Raw genomic sequence first — 17,150 nt, 5'->3', positions numbered from 1 at the left:
AAAATATGAACATTAATTCTACCACGAAAAATTTGAAATATTATAATTTTAGCTTTCATCGTGACTGAAGCATAAACAAAGTTATCTATCACTATCTCTAAAAATTTTCTCGGTAACTTTGACCTTTAACCCTTCTATTTTAGCGCCATTTTCAAGATGTCAGGATGTGGCTGACTCTTCCGCAAGAAATCTTTGGTAGTTTATGCAGAACGTGACCGAAAATTTGAAACACCGCAAAGCCAAATCTAAGAAGACAACACCATGAGCAAGTCCAAAGAGGCAGCAGGTTCGTATTCTTTTCTATTCCCCTGATGAGGTGAATAAAGATTTGTTTGAGTTGTGTACAACAACAAAAACTTCTAGTTGAAAATTCCAGGAGATATGCAGTGTTTCCTTGTGTATTTTCCTACAGCTGCCTCTGCAGTCCTGGAGTATCTGAAGAAGCAGAACCGGCCCTACTCAGCCACAGATGTGTTCAGTAACCTGCACAAGGAGTATGGCAAAACAGTAGGTGGCGAATATCTAAATGATTTTTGTTGCTTAGATGACAGTTTCCATTAGTTGAATTATGTATGATTAAAGATTTTTACCATCACATAATCAATGGTTTATGGCTACACATTGCCTAGCCATAGCCTGTGTTTATTTATTTTATTCATTCCAAATACAATCAAGGAGCTTTCACAATCAATGCTGTAAATGCAATGCTCTAAATGCATTTAAGTTTGCAGGAATTTAATTTTGCGGTGGCGGAAAGAACGACTTTTTCCGGCAGTTTTAAGTTCGTGACAGCACCATGCACTGTAGTCTCTTATTGCCACTTTAAAATGTTTGCGGAGGTTTTGAAGTGGCCACCGCAAGAGCCGCGAACATTATTAAACCACCGCGAAAGTTTCTGCATTTACAGTAACCACCAGGGCTATATTTCTGCAGGCTGTAACCAGGGTACTTGAGGAGCTGGCTCAGAAGGGGAAGATAAAAGAAAAGGTGTACGGCAAACAGAAGGTGTACTGTGCAGACCAGGTAAAGGATTTGTTTTCACTTCAGAAGTGAAAATATCTGTTCTTTTCACAAATGTGTTCACAAATGTTTGTTTCTAGTTGCTATAGATTAGATTAAGGAGATTGCATATGCTGCAAATAAAAGATGTGTGTAGTTGTCAGAGCTGTCTCCAGGACCCATCCCTAAGGACTGAAATTTGCTTGTTGGGATGGAAAAAATATTACCGGTACCCCATCCATCCCAAAATCTGGACTTCATGACCTAAAACTATTGAAAAGCTATTTTCATGAGGTTAAATTTAGATGTTTTTAAACACCAATTGCCTCCCAAACAATGAGTGGAAACACTGGAATGAAAAAAACTTCAATCTCGGAAGTTAAGCAACGCGTGATCCGTTTTTTTTCTTCGATGGGAGGCCACCCAAGGACGACCGGATGCTGTAGCCTCATGAAGCATTCCACGAAATCGTCTTCCAGGAGGGTCGTAAAACCCGCTTTCTCCCATGCTCGAGGAGGCTCCCCGACCATGTTTAATAGCCTCATTACTCAACACATTGGGTACATACTGGCTGCAAATACAGCCAGATAATTTAACATTTTTTAAGAATTAAAGCTGGAGACAGCCCTGATATTAGTGTTTACCAGTTTGTTCTTGTTTCACAGAGTGTTTTTCCTGATGTGAAAGACACAGAAATGAAGGACATGGACCAGCAGATCTCAGAACTGACTGATAAGGTGCGGAACACACAGGCAGCCTGCAAGGGGAGGGAGACAGGTAATGGAAATATACTAGTATCTTTTTACATTCTGGAGGATTTCACTTTGTGGTAGCTAGAAAAATGAGTGTTCATAGTAGTTTTACAGTTGTGGTTGAAAAAAAGGTGGCAGGCAGTTGACAGAACGAGAATTTTCGAAAAGATTTTAAATTCGCCATGAAGAGGACACCAGAAAAACCATTTAAACCAACACCAAAATTTCAACTTTTGCAGTAGCTGTCAATCACTAATATTCTGCCATTCATCTCAATGACTATCAAGTTATGAGTTGGATGGGGAAACTAGAAGAAACTTGTTCTACAAGAAGATCCAGAATCAGATGTCAACTGTATTAGAGTTAAGGACTGTGCTTGGGAAATTCCATGAATTAATGATTTATTCTTTGGAATATTTGTCTTTAATTTTTTTGTCAAAATTAAAGACCAGCTTATTTCTTAACTAACATGTCTATTGATTTGTCTTCATCTTATTTTGTTGTCTTCACTTGATTCATGCTTTTAGAGTTGAGAGATCTGACCAGCTCAATCACCACACAGGAGGCAAAGGCTCAACTGGCAGAACTTACTAAGAAGGTCTGTTTTCTTATAGATCATCATTTACTCGTATTGGAATTGTTTGTATTGATCTTTCACAGAACCAGTGCTCAAGAATTCAAATATGCTACCAGTTCTGGTATTTGATTTTACCATACAGTGTGTTGTTTTTTTTACCAAAAAAAAATGTATGTTATTAGTAGACTCATTACCTCCATAAGAATGGAGGTTTTGCTTTGTGTGTCTATGTGTGTGTGTTTCCAGCTACGTGTGGTCAGCAGAGCTTAGGAACCTTTGGATGGATTTTAAGGATATATGATATGTGTGTAGAAAGATAAAGGTCAAGGTTTGGACCATCTACTGTCACCATAAATCACTCTTGTGACCTTGTTTATCATGTTCATTACAACAGCACTGTTTTGTCCTCACAGTGTTCCCAGTACCAGGAGAAACTAGACAAGCTGAAGTCAGGTGGTAAAACCATCACCAAGGAAGAAAAAGAAAAGGTATGTGGAATGTTTCCTAATTTCCTTCAATATCTCTGCCACCTCTTCAATACCTTTGAATTGATAAGATACTATAAATGAGACGCCATTTTGTTCGTAGAAGCTCTACATGTAGGTCCAATTTGCTATGATCAGTAATGATAATGGATTGCTTTATATTTATCTCTAGGTATACAAGGAACATGAAGCAATGGTTAAACAGTGGCGCAAGAGAAAGAGAATGGTAAGTCAGGTCCCTCTCTTTCATTCATTCATGCTTCCGATTACATCATACCCATATACAAATCGTAATATATTCCTTGCAACTGTCACAGGCTACTGAAATGCTGGATGCAATCTTGGAGGGATACCCCAAGAGGAAGAAGGATCTATTTGTAAGTATGATTATGTTGTAATCACTTCATGTACTTGATTCTTTCTTCTGTCTTTCGGAGCCATTTTACAATATAATCACCTTGTGTCAGTATTCTCGTACATAAGTTTGACGTGAGATGTGTGTTTTCCTTTATTTCAGGAGGAGATTGGCATAGAGACAGATGAAGAGTGCAATGTGAAAATCCCTCAGAGCTGAAAAAAAGTTTAAACTAAAGTCACATAGAATTGTTGAGTTGGAATTCCCCTAATTGACTGTAGATAGATATATGTATATGGCCTCTTTCAGTCAATATTGACCGTAGTAAAATCCTAATTGATATCCTTGAAAAAAAAAAGATGCTGTATATACGAAAAGAAAAGAAAGATATAAAGTGCCTACCATATTTCCTGATTACAACTGAGTAGTAGAAAAATAAAACAACTTTTTAGGTTTTCCCAACCCCCAACTCTTTGTTTTTACAGTTGACATAGGGGGACGTGTATTTTGATTAACGTAGATATTGGGACTTTCGTATTTAAGTATATGGTTTGACATAGAAAAGAAGTATGATGGACTGTATTGCTCATGAATAAAAGGAACCAATACCACAGAACTGTTGGCACATGCTACTTATATGACAGTACACTGTGAACAGATGAGTCATTGAGGCTATGTCAGAGGGACTGAAACTCCCATAGTATCTGATGACTTCACACTCCCAACACTCCTATTGACACTCCAGACACTGGTATTGCCACTCCCATAGCATCTGAGGACCACGTCCGACACACTTCTATTGACACACATAATGACACTTCTATTGACATTCCCAAAACTCCAATTGACACTCCTGTCGACACTGCTATTGACACTCCTATTGACACATCTATTGGCATTCCCAAAACTTCTATTAACACTGCTATCGACACTCCTATGGACACCCCCAAATCACCTATTGACACTCCCAAAACTCCTAATGACACTCGTATTGACATTCCAGATAGACACATCTGTTGACACTAGCAAAACTCGTAATGAATCTTGACACTCCTATTGTCACACCCAAAACTCCTATTGATACACCAATTGACACACCCTGAGGTGTCGAGAAGACGAAGGTCAAGGTCGATTTTCGGCCCCCTGGTGTGTGACCTTGGTACTGCAGCAGCACTTCCGTTTCTATATCTTTTGACTGGGACATGCTATGGTCTTGATATTTGGTGCGGCAAGTAGTTTGTAAAGTAAAGAAGAAGTGGTGCATGTTAAGGCCCCTAGCAGCTTGCTCATATTGTATTCAATGGTGAAATACGTCGATGTAGGTTAGACATCCAGGTAATAAGATACGCCAACAATAGTTACTCAAGCAACTGGATACTCAGTGTCACGAAGGACAGTGGATTCTATCCGAAACGTCTGACCGTTTCAAAACCATATCCAGTTGCTTGAGTAACTATTGTTGGCCAATGGTGAAATAGCCAGTTAAATTTTGAACAACGAAAGCTTTTAAAGAAAAGCCGGTCATTTTTGTACAGTATTGTCGAATCGGCTACTAAAGCTAAGGGCACAACCCGACGTACGTGCAAATACACCCCCAAAACTGTCTACGCACCAAAACGTGGGCAATCTTTTGGGATCCGTAAGTGGTATGTACCGCCTCCCTACGAACTCCGACGGATTTTGGAGCACGCGCGCAGACACGCCATCGGCGTACGTGCCATTACGGGCGACGCCCCTTCCCTGTACAGCCTGAACGTTTTCAGAAATACGTGGCCTCCCCAAAACACAGTACGGACAAATTGCACGTACGGCAGGTTGTGCCCTTAGCTTAACAAATATCTGTTTGCTTCCATGAAGGCCGTTGCCATAGTAATCTTCCCTGCCAAATAATTGCTTTTCCCCTAGTGCGCAGCCTCAGTGCCTGACCTCTAGCTCTGCGACACGTATTTGGCAGCTCACGTATTTGGCGTAACGCCGCCATATTTAAGTGCTGCGTTCTCGGCGCCGGGAATTTCTTCCGGCGTGCTTTTGTTACGTGCGCTACGTGACATTGCGTGAACGTGCGTCATTCCGAGAGATCGGGAAACACGCGAGCAGAGCCTGGAGTCCGATCGGAGGACTGTTCGGTGGACGTACGTGTAGTATGGTCTATTGGAGGCAGGAAATCCACACCTCCGAGTGAATCGCCCTTAAGGTGACAACCCGTCGGACGTGCCGAACTGCGTGCTGTCTACGTGCAGGAATGTGGGCAAATCTTTGGACCCGTAAATGGTAAGTACGAAATCCTACGGAATCCAACGGACTTGTGAGGGCGCAGACACGCCATATAGTGTAAGCAGAACTTTCTCTGCGTTCATTGTGGGCTGTGGATTCACCCCACGTACGAGCCAGTAGGGGCGACGCGCGTGACCTGTTCAACCACTGAATATCGGAGCGCACAACTCACCTGACTCCGGCGCACGTAGCAAGTTAGTGCTGCGCACGTTGTGATTGCGTGTTCCGTGCTTATCCCGCATTTCCCCAGTTCACCTGTTCAGTGCCCGCTCAGAATACACCTGCACTTTGACGACTGAGCTCCGTTCTTACAACGCTCATGACTTCTACAGTATACAAAGCCGAGTCGACGGACGATCGCGACTACCTACTCGTCTCCAAGATGCGTAGGAAGGCGCAGTTTCAGAAGAAGCTATCAGCTACGGATCTCTCTCTCTCGAATAGAGAGGACCAAAAGAAACGGATCGCTGAAGATGACAGGTTTAGTGAAGATGATGAGGAGAGGATGTGGTTAGAAGAATCAGATGATGACGACAGAGAGCTTGACCACGGGGAGGGTGCTACTGGAGGATCGGAGAGGGGGTCACATGAAGAAGGGGGTGTGAAAAAGTGGAAGGCCAAATGCTCGTTCTCGGCGGATAAGGAAGAGCGCCTTGCTGAGTTCTTCTCGGCCAACCCGATCTTCTACGACAAGTCACACCCAAAGTACCGGAACCAGCAACTTAAGGATAATCTCATGGACCAGCTGGCCGAAGACCTCCAAACAACCAGTAAGAATCCAACGTTCATGTCTGCTAGTTTCATTTGTAACAAATAAATTATGGCATTATTATTTTGATAAAGCAAGCAAATTAATTTAACAAAATAACGTGAATTTTTTTCTAATCTAACATATGTTCTCATAATTCCACCAGGTGTCATTATACCACCACCTCAAAAATTGTTATTATGGAGGCCTTCTCAAGATTGTCTTTAACACTTAGAAATATGAATTGTATTACATTTAAGACATTTAACATTCGGCGTTAAAGACAATCTTTGGAAGACCTCTATACTAACGTAATTTCTTTGAGGTGGCGGTATAGTGGCACCCGGTGGAATTATGATAGTCGATGTTAACTTACCTGTTAATTTGAAACATTTTCAAATATACTTTACCGACTTTTGCCGATTGTTACAAAAGAGAGGTAGATGATATATGCCCTGGGCTGTCGATCCACTCTAAAGCCAAGGGCACAACCCGCCGTGCGTGCAAATATGTGCTGTCTACTTGCCAAAACGTGCCACGGGCAATCTTTGGGGACCCGTAAGTGGTAAGTACCGCCTTCGTATAAACTCGTAGGGAATCCGACGGATTTTGGAGCACGCAGACACGCCGTTGAACTTAATGTGCAGGCAAACTTTGTGTTGACGTGTTGACGTACTCCCTCCAGTCGTTCCCGGGCACGTTTTCAGAAAGATACGTGGCGGACGTGCCCTCCCCCAAAATGTACGGACACGTACGACGGGTTTTGCCCTTAGCTTAAGTGGGTATTGTCAACAATTGTGTAAGTAGAAGCCATTTAATTGCACAACGGATTAACGCACACGGAATTCCAAAGTCCCAAAACGGTGCGGTCCAGCTGGATAACTTCGCATTATTGCACCAGCCGGATAATTGCACCAAATACTCTGGCAAATAGACTGTGCAGTTAAACGGCTTCTACTGCACTACTTATTCCTGTTCCGCAGGTAGACAGATCCATGGCTGGTTCAAACACATGCGGACTGCAGTGGGAAAACTTCTTAAGACCACGTCAAGACAGGCTCCACAATATCTCACAGCAAGGAAGAAATGGCAACTCCAGAAGCTCGCCTTCCTGAAGCCCCACATTGTCCCACGCACCTATAGTGTAGAGACCACGCAGGTAAGGATTTTCTGCAGAGATATCACATGGATGGACATTTCTAATTTGTAAACATAACAATACAATTACATATCATATATCATGGTACGAATATGTAATATAATAATTAATTCATTTGTACATTTCAGAACAAGTAAATTGTATTTATTTATTTGACAGTATTTTATTCATTCGTTTGGCTGGTATTACAGGCCACCCAACATTTGATTTGAAGAAAGGAAAGTCGTTAATGTGTAAAACTTATTTTTAGCTGGAGGAGCAAAGTGGGGAGGGGGGAGCACTGCACTGCAACTCCAACTCCGCCATCAACTTGGTCAAGAACAAGCCTCCGCCCAGGAAGAAGTTGAGAGGGGACGACCTTAAAGTCTGTACAAAGTTCTTGGAGAGGCCCAGGCCGAAGGAGGTCCCGAGTAAACCGGTATTTATACTTGATACTCTTGATGTGAAATGCGCATTGGATGTTGTATTTTTGCAACTGTACTTTGCTTTATTCATCTTGCAGTATTCATTTTGTACTTTGCTTCACAGTAAATCGATGTAGTGTATATAGATTTGATCATGATGTGTATGATGTTGGTGTTTATATGTATATGATTACTTTTACCAAGGAGGTTAAAACGTACCTGCTTTTACGTGTCTGTGTGTTTGTACCCCCACAGCCAGACGAGCGCACGGCGTTTGCCCAGTGGATCGCGGCCAGGGTGCCAGGGATCCCCCAGGATAGGTGGGATGACTTCCAGTTGGATGTGATGCGCCTGATACAGGACTACAGCAGGCCCCGAGCCAACCCGAACACATCGTCCATTGCACTGCCCAGCCAAAAATGAGAATGGTAGGCGTGGCGTGCAGACAACGTATTTTCTTTTACACCTTGCGCAACCGTGCGAATGACGTGCGTTGACGTCGAAGGAGTAAGTTCTCTGCCTCACCCAGAAATGATAAGCACAACTCAAATTTCGAGGCACATCTTCTTGGTATGAAGCCTTTTATCAATATCCTCCAAATTTCAAATCATTGCAGTCATTACTTTCTAGGCAATGTCTTTTTGAAAATCAGTAGGTAAGTGGCGAGAAAAACAAGGGCGAATTGTGATCAGATATATGTGGGTCGAATTCCCCATGCCGTAAGTTCTTTGTCATTGTCAAAAGACATTGTCAAAATAATTGATAATGATTCTCTTCCTACTTCAAGCAGAAAGAAGTGGGTGTCGGACTTTCAGCAGCGCAAGTTGCATTGACCCGCACACCTCAGGGCGCATTTTGGTGCACATTCATATAAGACTTTATAGTTATACTTGACACCTATGCTTCGAAATCTGAGTTGTGCTTATTATTTGAGGTGAGGCTGAGAACTTATTGATCAACCCTCGCGATCGTACTACTGACAAAAAAAAACTTATAGGGCGGGTTGTGACCTAGGCTTAAGCGTTTTTTTTTATTCGGCCATGAAACGCCAAGTCATAGCCTTCAAGGCACTACGGGCGGGCGGCACAAGTGATAAAGTACTAAAAGAAATGTCCAGCAAAAGTTGCGTGTTTTTGGCGGGCTCATAATAATGACCCCCCCCCCAAAAAAACGAAAAATAGCCCAAAGTGCCTGCTATGTAGGCTACTAGATGTGCTCATTTTGCGATTGGTGAAACGGAATGGGATCTAATGTTTTTTTTTCTCTTTCCTTGTCATGTTCTTCACCTCTCCGACAGCCTACATATCAGGAATGGGCAGTTTCGTCCGTATTTACTACTAATGTGAGACATTCATGTCAGAAAAGTTCCTATATGGGCCTATGGGGACTTCAAATCCACAGGTTCATTTACCATAAATTTGCACCTTTCTGTTTTTTTTCTTTTCAATGTTTGGGACACTATGTGGACATATTGTAAATGCATTTTACACCCAATTGTTTACACAGTAAAGGACAGTGATTCGTAATAAAACACGTCTGTTTTCAGTAATCTTCCTGCAGTCATGCCAACTTTATTGACACAAACCATGTCTGAACAAACATTCTATATTAAGTAGACTCAGTTTTACCACACATTAGTGACAGATCAGATACAGTATAGTACAAGGAGGCTTCATAGTCTGATGTCATTATCTATAGACACAGTAATCTAACGTGATGACACAGCAACTTTTGTGAAAGCATATCAATGGCTAGTTCAAATTTGACAAATTGTTGCACTTCTTGCCACTGAAGTCTGTTATTTCATTAGTTACTGTCAGTATCACTTGTCTAAATGGCTGATGGAGAAGTACTTAAACTTGGCATCTTTAAGTTTCCTATTTTCTTTTTTCATGTTGATGTAAATAGAACATAGAGTCTGGTGATGAATCTTATAGCACAAGTTAACATTCTCTTTACTGGCACATTTTGGTGTTCAAGGCTTGGCTACACAAGCTAACTACAATAATATTGCTAATCTACTTCTGAATAAATTATACATGATTATTACTATTAATAACTTAATTAGCACTACAAACTACATGGCCAGGAATGTCACAACTTGATTTTTGTCTTGCAGCAACTTTCATGACAGCAGAAAGATTATTAAATATGATACACAAAAATTTCAAAGTATAAAAAATTGTATACACAGTTCATTAAGAATTGTCAATAGAATAGTCTACATTAACAATGCATGATTATGGTCACATGAATTTCCTTTGGCAATTGTTAAATGACACAAGAACAGAACTATGTATTAGTAAAATTGTTTGCTATTGGTGATGCTTGGTTAGAACATAGCTACTCTACGTGATGTGCATGATTTATAAACAGAATAAAAAAATCGCAATGTAAGTACTAGTTCTGTACAGTCTTTGACTATCTACATTCTTACAACCAGTACCACACACCCAAGGGTCAATTCTTCTGACCAGCAGAGTAAAAAACATCATCAAACAAAATCTTAAAATCAGGAAGCGAAGCACGCTTTAAAATGAGTTAACCTACACATACTACACATTGTTATGTCATTACCAGAAAATTATGACACGTTTTTACATCACATGGCATCTTGACATAATCAAAGCAACGGCAAGTTGTGTTCATGATACTCTTTGCTCTACATTCTTTATACATAAGACAGAAATCAAACACTTCCAAGTTCATTGTATATATGGCATGTAGGTATGCAACAGTTTTGTGTGATAGTCATTGAAACATGATGACATCACTGGTCTGACTCTTCCAGCAAGTTTACAGTGAAGCAGATGGTTTAACTCTAGCTACCAGCTCATCCATTAAGCAAAATACATTGTAGGTGACTGCATAAGCCAAAAGGATAAGTTGCGACCATTGTTTTTCATGTACCATCATAGTGACAGGATGAAAACTTTGTCACCTTGATGAGAACTAGGGTTAAGCCCATACATGTAGAAACAGACTTTTCCCTTAGCAACCAGCTCTTGCATATAGCAAAGCTAATATCAGCAGAAGCCTGCAGACAGACGCCTGAGTCTTAGTAGTTGTAATGAATAGACTGATCCTAAATGAGCTATCTAACTCGGTCATGACACATAAACGCAACTCAAAAACATAGAAAATCAAACTTTGTGGAGGCTTTGACCTCTGACTGACTGGAGTGCTATTTTTGATGGACCGTTTGGATCAGTCCGTCGTTTCTAGTCTTCAGCAATCCTTGCCAGGTGAGGGTTAAGACTGTGTGACTGTAGGAGTGCTATTGTTGATGGACAGGTTGGATTAGTCTACAGTAATGCCAGCCAGGTCAGTGTTAAGACTGTGTGACTGTAGGAGACAGTTTGGACCAGTCTATTGTTCCTATAGTCTACAGTAATGTGTGATGGGTTACGACTGTGTGACTGTCGGAGACAGGAGGATGTCATCACTGTCCACACTCTTCCTGTAGCTGTGGTAGGAGGTTCGCCAGCTGTACCGCTTCTTCACCAGGGAGTTGATGTAGGCCTTCATCAGCTTTGCAATCTCAACAACCTGTGAGGGAAGAAAGGTAAGGTGTTGAGCAGTTAGGACATGTAGCTGGTGATCTGATAACAAAAGGTGGACATATATGATAGATCAGGACTGTCTCCAGGACCTGTCCTTCCGTTCCAGGGCGGAAATTTGTTTGTTGGGACAGAAAATGACATGAAACTGTTCCAAATGTACGTTGATAAGCTAAAATGACATATTTGACCAGGAAAATCAACAACATAGGCTCCCAAACAACTAGTGGGACAGAAAAAAAATAAGCTGAAGACAGCCCTTGGATGGATAAACTGAACTAAAGACCTTTTGACCAGAGGATTTTTTCATGGAAAAGAATTTTTTTAGCTATGATAAAAGAACATCCTTTACATAAATTACTAGTAGTCAAAATTTTCTGAATGCCATTAAATTCAGAATAAAATTTTAAAGGGATTATCAATGAATGTCTTGAGTTTTTCCCTACCTGGCTGGTCTCAAACATCATGGGCTCCTTGTCTTCCACCACGATCTTGTAGGTGTTGGGTACAGGCGCTCCAAAAGACAGGATGCTGTAAGGGAGACAAAAACATGTATAAGTGGTGAAATCCAAACAAAATTCCAAAGCACAACGTACTATATATTACACCAAAATGCAGTTACTCAAGCATCGGGATATGATTCTGGAATCCAGTTGCTTGTCAATGAGTAACTGCTTTTCGGTGTATCTTATTACCTGGTTGTCTAACCATCATTGACACACTGTATATTGGAATTAAAATTCCAAAGCTTAATGGGACATCAGTACTTACCTATCGTAGGCATATGATGCGAGCGGTCTCTCCTCTCCTCTCTTGTACAGAGCGATCTCATCTACACTGACAGCCAGCCACAGGTCTACAGGGTGCTGTCTGTCCTTACACTGTGGAGGGATGGGAGGAGTTTAGTGTTGGGTAAGGGTAAAGAAAGTGCCATCCCCATGTTCAAAGTAGAAATCAAATAAAAACTGGAAGGAAAAAAAATGTTGAAATATAAGAGAAAAATACTAAGGTGAAAAAAATATGGCTTTCAGAGATGCACAATTTATCAGATAACAGCTTCCAAATTGTAGTTTTGCTTGAAATTCAAAAGCCATATTTCAAATTCAACTATGGTTATGATCATGATATAAGGATATATCAGACAGACATAAAACTAAAACAGTGGGTTAAATAAAATCCACCATAAAAACCCCAAGTAACCCAAACTGGGAGACTGGAATAAAATGAAGAGTGAGAGCTTCATGCTGACAATATCAAAACAGAGTGCGTTAACATAACATAAGACCTGAAACACCCCAAACTTGGAAACACAGGGAAGTGGATGCAGGATGAGTGGTAAAACTTGGTGGCATGCTGTGACAGTGGATAACAGTGGGGTTAGGGAACATGGGACACTGGTTCCATCACCGTTCCTTCCAACTAAAACATAAAACTCACAGCAGAGAGAACGTCTCGGGGTATTTTCCCTGGGATACACTGTGAAGGAATGTACAACATGATAATGTACAGATACTGCAATGTATGCCTAACACAACAAGCCATAATGATTGAATGTGCTATTGGTGCAGCTAGTTGCTTTGTTAACAGTACCATGTTTTCTTGAACAAAGTATGCACTCCGATTAAAATATGCACCACTGATTTGGGGCAAATCTGTGGGAACGAAAGGTAAAATGGAAAAACTCAAATAAAACATGCATCCCTCCTCCGCCAATTTTGAACAGACCTTGAACTGGATAATTCAAATTCACTCCAACTATGGCAACAACTTGTAGCCCCTTTTCAATTTTGAAAAGTTTAAAAAGTGCATACTTTATTCTAGTAAATGGGATACATATCACAGACTTTATTGTTTGAAGACACAAAGCCTAAAGTGACAAGGACACCTGCAAGGCTGTTCATTTTTAAGTCTATGTTTGGTAGAACAGGAGAGTTTAAACCAGTACCCACCTCCACATCAAACAGTGTAGCGCCATAGCCAGACCAGTCCATCACTGCCCGCATGTACCTCTGCTGGGCTTCCTCCTTTGTTAAACCCTGCAGAGGGGAAAATCTCAACTTTTCAAGTGTTCACAAATTCTGGACTATCATGTAATGCTATATCGTTTGTTTAAAAAAATAGTGTATTTAAAGATATCAAGTCGGATCGAGGTGGTTTCGAATTCCAGTATTTTCAAAGTATTGCAGTTTAAACCACTGTCCGTCAACTTGACATCTCTGGAGTCTCTAAAATGAAAAAATATAGAATACGCTTCAGGTAATGGTGAACTAGAGTTAGTTTCTACATTGCCTTGCGCTATTAACTACATGAACTAACAGACTGCAATTTCTGACAATGACTTCAGTTCAGAAGGTCTGTCATGAAGACACCAAAAGCCCTCACATGTACATTGTCGAAATATAATCTGGATTTTCTAAAATGTCAAGACGAGAGTAATAAGCATTTGAGGTCATTAAGTATATACTTATGAAAGATAACTCCAGATAACTTCATTAATTTTCATAGTATGTTACAAAGTAGTCCTCTGTACCGTACCTTCAGCATCTTCCACTTGGCAATGACAGCTGAGGTGGTGCTGGACTCCTCCTCCTTCAGCAGGTGGATCAGCTGGGCATCCTCACCCAGCACTGAAACACAGATGGGAAATGCATGAAGTTAACCCTAAACCAGAAAGCCAGTAGTACATGGTAGTGCCATATTGAGTGCAGGTCTGTTTTCATTTTGGTAACACTAGTACTAGCATCCAAGTTGTAGTTATTTGTGCTGAATCTTGCACTCTGTACCATTTCCAGTTCATCTTTGTCTTTCTTTGTATGTGGGTCCTATACTGTTTTGGCATATTCAAGGATTGCCAGTGACGTTTACATGTATGCAAGTGCTTTTACCCTGGCAGGGTATGCCCAGTTGCATTTGATCACTCCCCAATGGTATCAATAGACATACCTAGCATAGAATCATTCTCTTTCTAAGGAAAATGAAGTGAATTGAAAGTTACCTTGTTGTCTTGCTTTCTTGTGGCCTCCTTTGCCAAAACTTCTTCTTAAGGTTCCCTGTGACATAAAAATACCACAGTTTAGTCAATGCGTCATGTACGAATAAAAAAATCACAACGATTATAGATGTGAATTGTGATTGTTGTGCTTACAATAAGCCCGTTGTAATTGGTTCTTACTTCTAAGAAGTTGGACTTCCTCTTAGTTGTAGTTGGTCTCTCTGTCTTGTCGCTGACAGGTGCAATGTTCTCCTTGGTGGACTTGACCCGCCTGCGTAACCTCTCCATGGGGTACACTTGGCCAAGGTCATTGCTATGGATGAGGAAATGAAAGGTTGCTATGAACTATTAAATTACAAGTGCATATCACAATAGTTCTTCAAAAGTGTAATCGTTAATATGTTGCTGTGCTTCATCACTTACATTTCAAAACTGTATGTTTGCCCTGTACATATAGCAAAATAACGCTAAAAAAAAATTTATTCTATAAAGATATTAAAAAACGTCAACTACTTTAATCATCATACCATAATACTCTTATCTACAGACTGAATTGGAGCATATATCGATATGGTCATCATCCAAAACTTAAATTTTTAATCAAAATTATAATAATTCTTGAGTGCTGTAAAAGAGCACTATTTGATGTGGGCAACTTTCCATTTTTAGAAGAACTTATTTCTGTTTCAAACAAAATAAAAAGCACAGCACTGTGCAGACTTACATCCATCCACTCTTGCTGAAGTCTCCTTCCTTATACTGTAACCTGTAGGCAGCCAGGTATTGTAGAGTTTCCTCGGAGCTCGGGAATCTGTTGTGGATAACGTCTTCGTGGGCCTACATAAGACAGACAAAAAGATGCTGATCCAATTGTCTACACTACTCTCATTGGTAACATCTAAATAGCCTTTAGTATTGTGTGCTTGGAACACAAACTTTATCAAATGAATTTGATAATGCATCTATGTACTTGATTTTAAGTAATTTACTCAGAATTAATTCTGTATACAATGTACATTAGTTTCTAAAATCCTAGATACATATGACCAAAAAAGCTGTCAATCTCCACATAGTAGTATAATAACTTCAAAAGGCCATCTGAGTATTACCTATAGTTGTAAAACCAACTATCAAAGACCAATGCAACAGTAACAGCTTTTCAAGGTTTTCAGCACCAAGGGCAGTGACAATCAACAAAACTGTTTTTGTTGTCCAAACTGAAGAAGAGACAGTTCATACCTGCTCGAACATGAAGTCATACTCTAAACTGTTGGTGGGCACATTACGGGGGTCCATGAAACAGAAGAGTCTGAAGAACAACTTCCAGTCTGTTTCTTCCTCTTCTTTCAACCTAAAAAGATGAGAACAAAATAAGACAAAAATAGGCGCCATTTCAATTCTTGCACTTTCACATAATGTTATACAATATGTAATTGTCTTAAAGTTAGATTTACAACACACTGTTACAATCTGTGGTGAAAACTTTCTAAATGTACAATGAAGTTCGAATGAAAATGTTCTATAGTACAGTATAGAATCAATTCTAAGTTTATTTTCTGAAGATTCTAGTGACTCACTTCTCAAACTTGGCGAGTATGTCAGCCACTATGGCCTTTCCATCAATGGCCTTGTCCTGACCCGCGCCCCTCTCAAAAAGAGCGAAGGTGTTGTGTGTCTCCTCCAGGTTCATCCCTCGGACCAGCCGCTGGACAACCTGATGGAAAACGACAAACAGCGAACGATGAGATATAAAGATTTAGCACACAGTCGAACACTGATGAACGGTAAGTTGTAGCCTCTGAGCCAAAACATGCTGCAAAATGAGCAGTTATTCTAGTCATTCTTACACATAGTTCAGTCTTGTTCATCATCTGTTAATGTTTGTTACAATCACATTGTCACTTGCAGTTAGCCTTTGGATATTAATTTGCACTGGAGGTCATCATTCTGTTTGCAGCACTTTCTGGCTACTTGTATTGAGGCTTGTTAGATGGACTTGTACCATCACTATGCACCACACCAACCACAGGACCAGCTCTAACACTGACAGCTACAGACAGCCACCAACCAACTTTGGACAGCCAAGAGCTTTCCTCAGCACTCAGGGACAGCTGCTGTCTTTTTTCCTGTGCTGTCTAATGACAGTTAGCATTTTACACAGGAGTTCTGACAGAAATAAAAATGATCAGAGTTTCTTCAAACAGAATAGCTGTCACGATTGCCCACCATATTTTCCCACCACCAGCACCATGTTTGAAGAAACTCCAACTTTTCAATTCTGGAATGGATACAGAATCACAGTATACAGTGGTCATGTGATTCTTTTTTATTGTTGCAGCACCTCTTAGCAATTAGTAAGAGAACTCTGAGTGTTTCCTGTGCATGCCAGAGGCTAGGAAGATACTGGGAAACAGTTTTGCATTCTGTCTTGAGCTGTAAAGTAAATCAAATTGCTTAAAACTCAAACAAGAAGGTATAGTTGTTGTAACAGAGCCATACAGATTCAGTTAGATGAGTAGTTCTTTGAGTTTAAAGGGTTAGCAAAGTTGTTACATAAGTGTCCCCTGAGTGCAGGCAGAAGCTCTGGCATGTCTGTAATTATCACCTTAAGTTTCATCTCCTGGATCAGGTGCTTCACAACCTATGTGCAGGAAGCAAAGAGCAGCAGTGTCAAACTTCCAACACTAAACTGTGCATTTCACTGTGTGGTGGGAAGTTATCAAACATGGGAAGTTTGAGCAGTGAAACAGGCAGGTGAGAGAACTTGTTTTAGGTTTGACATTTTCTGTCAGTTAAAAGTGCATTTCTTCTAAACATTCACAGTAACTTTATTGTGTTCTTGGTA

At 40.5% G+C, this 17,150-nt stretch overlaps 3 protein-coding genes across 14 annotated transcripts in view; 2 read left to right on the top strand and 1 right to left on the bottom strand.

Annotated features, from left to right (window-relative positions):
* The first annotated feature begins 101 nt into the window (after positions 1-101).
* On the top strand, positions 102-3,554 carry LOC118423875 (homologous-pairing protein 2 homolog). The gene is made up of 9 exons (XM_035832172.1): positions 102-286; positions 413-507; positions 934-1,023; positions 1,665-1,776; positions 2,279-2,349; positions 2,742-2,816; positions 2,986-3,039; positions 3,131-3,190; positions 3,331-3,554. The coding sequence occupies exons 1-9, from the start codon at positions 262-264 to the stop codon at positions 3,385-3,387; spliced, it is 639 nt and encodes a 212-aa protein (XP_035688065.1). The 5' UTR covers positions 102-261; the 3' UTR covers positions 3,388-3,554.
* Positions 3,555-5,450: 1,896 nt separating this feature from the next.
* Positions 5,451-8,255, top strand: LOC118424842. Its single transcript, XM_035833642.1, has 4 exons — positions 5,451-6,212; positions 7,174-7,349; positions 7,600-7,767; positions 8,009-8,255. The coding sequence occupies exons 1-4, from the start codon at positions 5,762-5,764 to the stop codon at positions 8,174-8,176; spliced, it is 963 nt and encodes a 320-aa protein (XP_035689535.1). The 5' UTR covers positions 5,451-5,761; the 3' UTR covers positions 8,177-8,255.
* A 1,037-nt stretch (positions 8,256-9,292) lies between these two features.
* Positions 9,293-17,150, bottom strand: part of LOC118424587 (unconventional myosin-X-like) — an 85,170-nt gene continuing 77,312 nt past the window's right edge. For 9 of the 12 annotated variants that reach the window (XM_035833216.1, XM_035833213.1, XM_035833214.1 and 6 more), the window contains 12 exons: positions 16,911-16,946; positions 15,883-16,019; positions 15,545-15,656; positions 15,030-15,142; positions 14,486-14,618; positions 14,309-14,363; positions 13,849-13,940; positions 13,263-13,349; positions 12,751-12,789; positions 12,085-12,194; positions 11,760-11,844; positions 9,293-11,302 (listed from right to left, as the gene is read on the bottom strand). In XM_035833216.1, the coding sequence (XP_035689109.1) occupies positions 11,159-11,302; positions 11,760-11,844; positions 12,085-12,194; positions 12,751-12,789; positions 13,263-13,349; positions 13,849-13,940; positions 14,309-14,363; positions 14,486-14,618; positions 15,030-15,142; positions 15,545-15,656; positions 15,883-16,019; positions 16,911-16,946 (1,143 nt within the window). In that variant the 3' untranslated portion in view covers positions 9,293-11,158. The remainder of the gene's footprint in view (positions 11,303-11,759; positions 11,845-12,084; positions 12,195-12,750; positions 12,790-13,262; positions 13,350-13,848; positions 13,941-14,308; positions 14,364-14,485; positions 14,619-15,029; positions 15,143-15,544; positions 15,657-15,882; positions 16,020-16,910; positions 16,947-17,150) is intronic. The other 3 variants (XM_035833220.1, XM_035833219.1, XM_035833225.1) reach the window with 3 other exon arrangements.

This window comes from Branchiostoma floridae, chromosome 10, assembly GCF_000003815.2.
Source record: "Branchiostoma floridae strain S238N-H82 chromosome 10, Bfl_VNyyK, whole genome shotgun sequence".
Lineage (NCBI taxonomy): Eukaryota > Metazoa > Chordata > Leptocardii > Amphioxiformes > Branchiostomatidae > Branchiostoma > Branchiostoma floridae.
This window is presented reverse-complemented; position numbering and strand designations above follow the sequence as displayed.

Bases quoted from the DNA above. Each gene is read 5' to 3' on its own strand.
- LOC118423875 (XM_035832172.1), top strand. From the start codon at position 262: ATGAGCAAGTCCAAAGAGGCAGCAG. The intron at 1,024-1,664 runs GTAAAGGATTTG...CTTGTTTCACAG, and splicing joins AGGTGTACTGTGCAGACCAG to AGTGTTTTTCCTGATGTGAA. The intron at 3,191-3,330 runs GTAAGTATGATT...CCTTTATTTCAG, and splicing joins AGAGGAAGAAGGATCTATTT to GAGGAGATTGGCATAGAGAC.
- LOC118424842 (XM_035833642.1), top strand. From the start codon at position 5,762: ATGACTTCTACAGTATACAAAGCCGAGTCGACGGACGATCGCGACTAC. The intron at 6,213-7,173 runs GTAAGAATCCAA...CCTGTTCCGCAG, and splicing joins CGAAGACCTCCAAACAACCA to GTAGACAGATCCATGGCTGG. The intron at 7,350-7,599 runs GTAAGGATTTTC...ACTTATTTTTAG, and splicing joins ATAGTGTAGAGACCACGCAG to CTGGAGGAGCAAAGTGGGGA.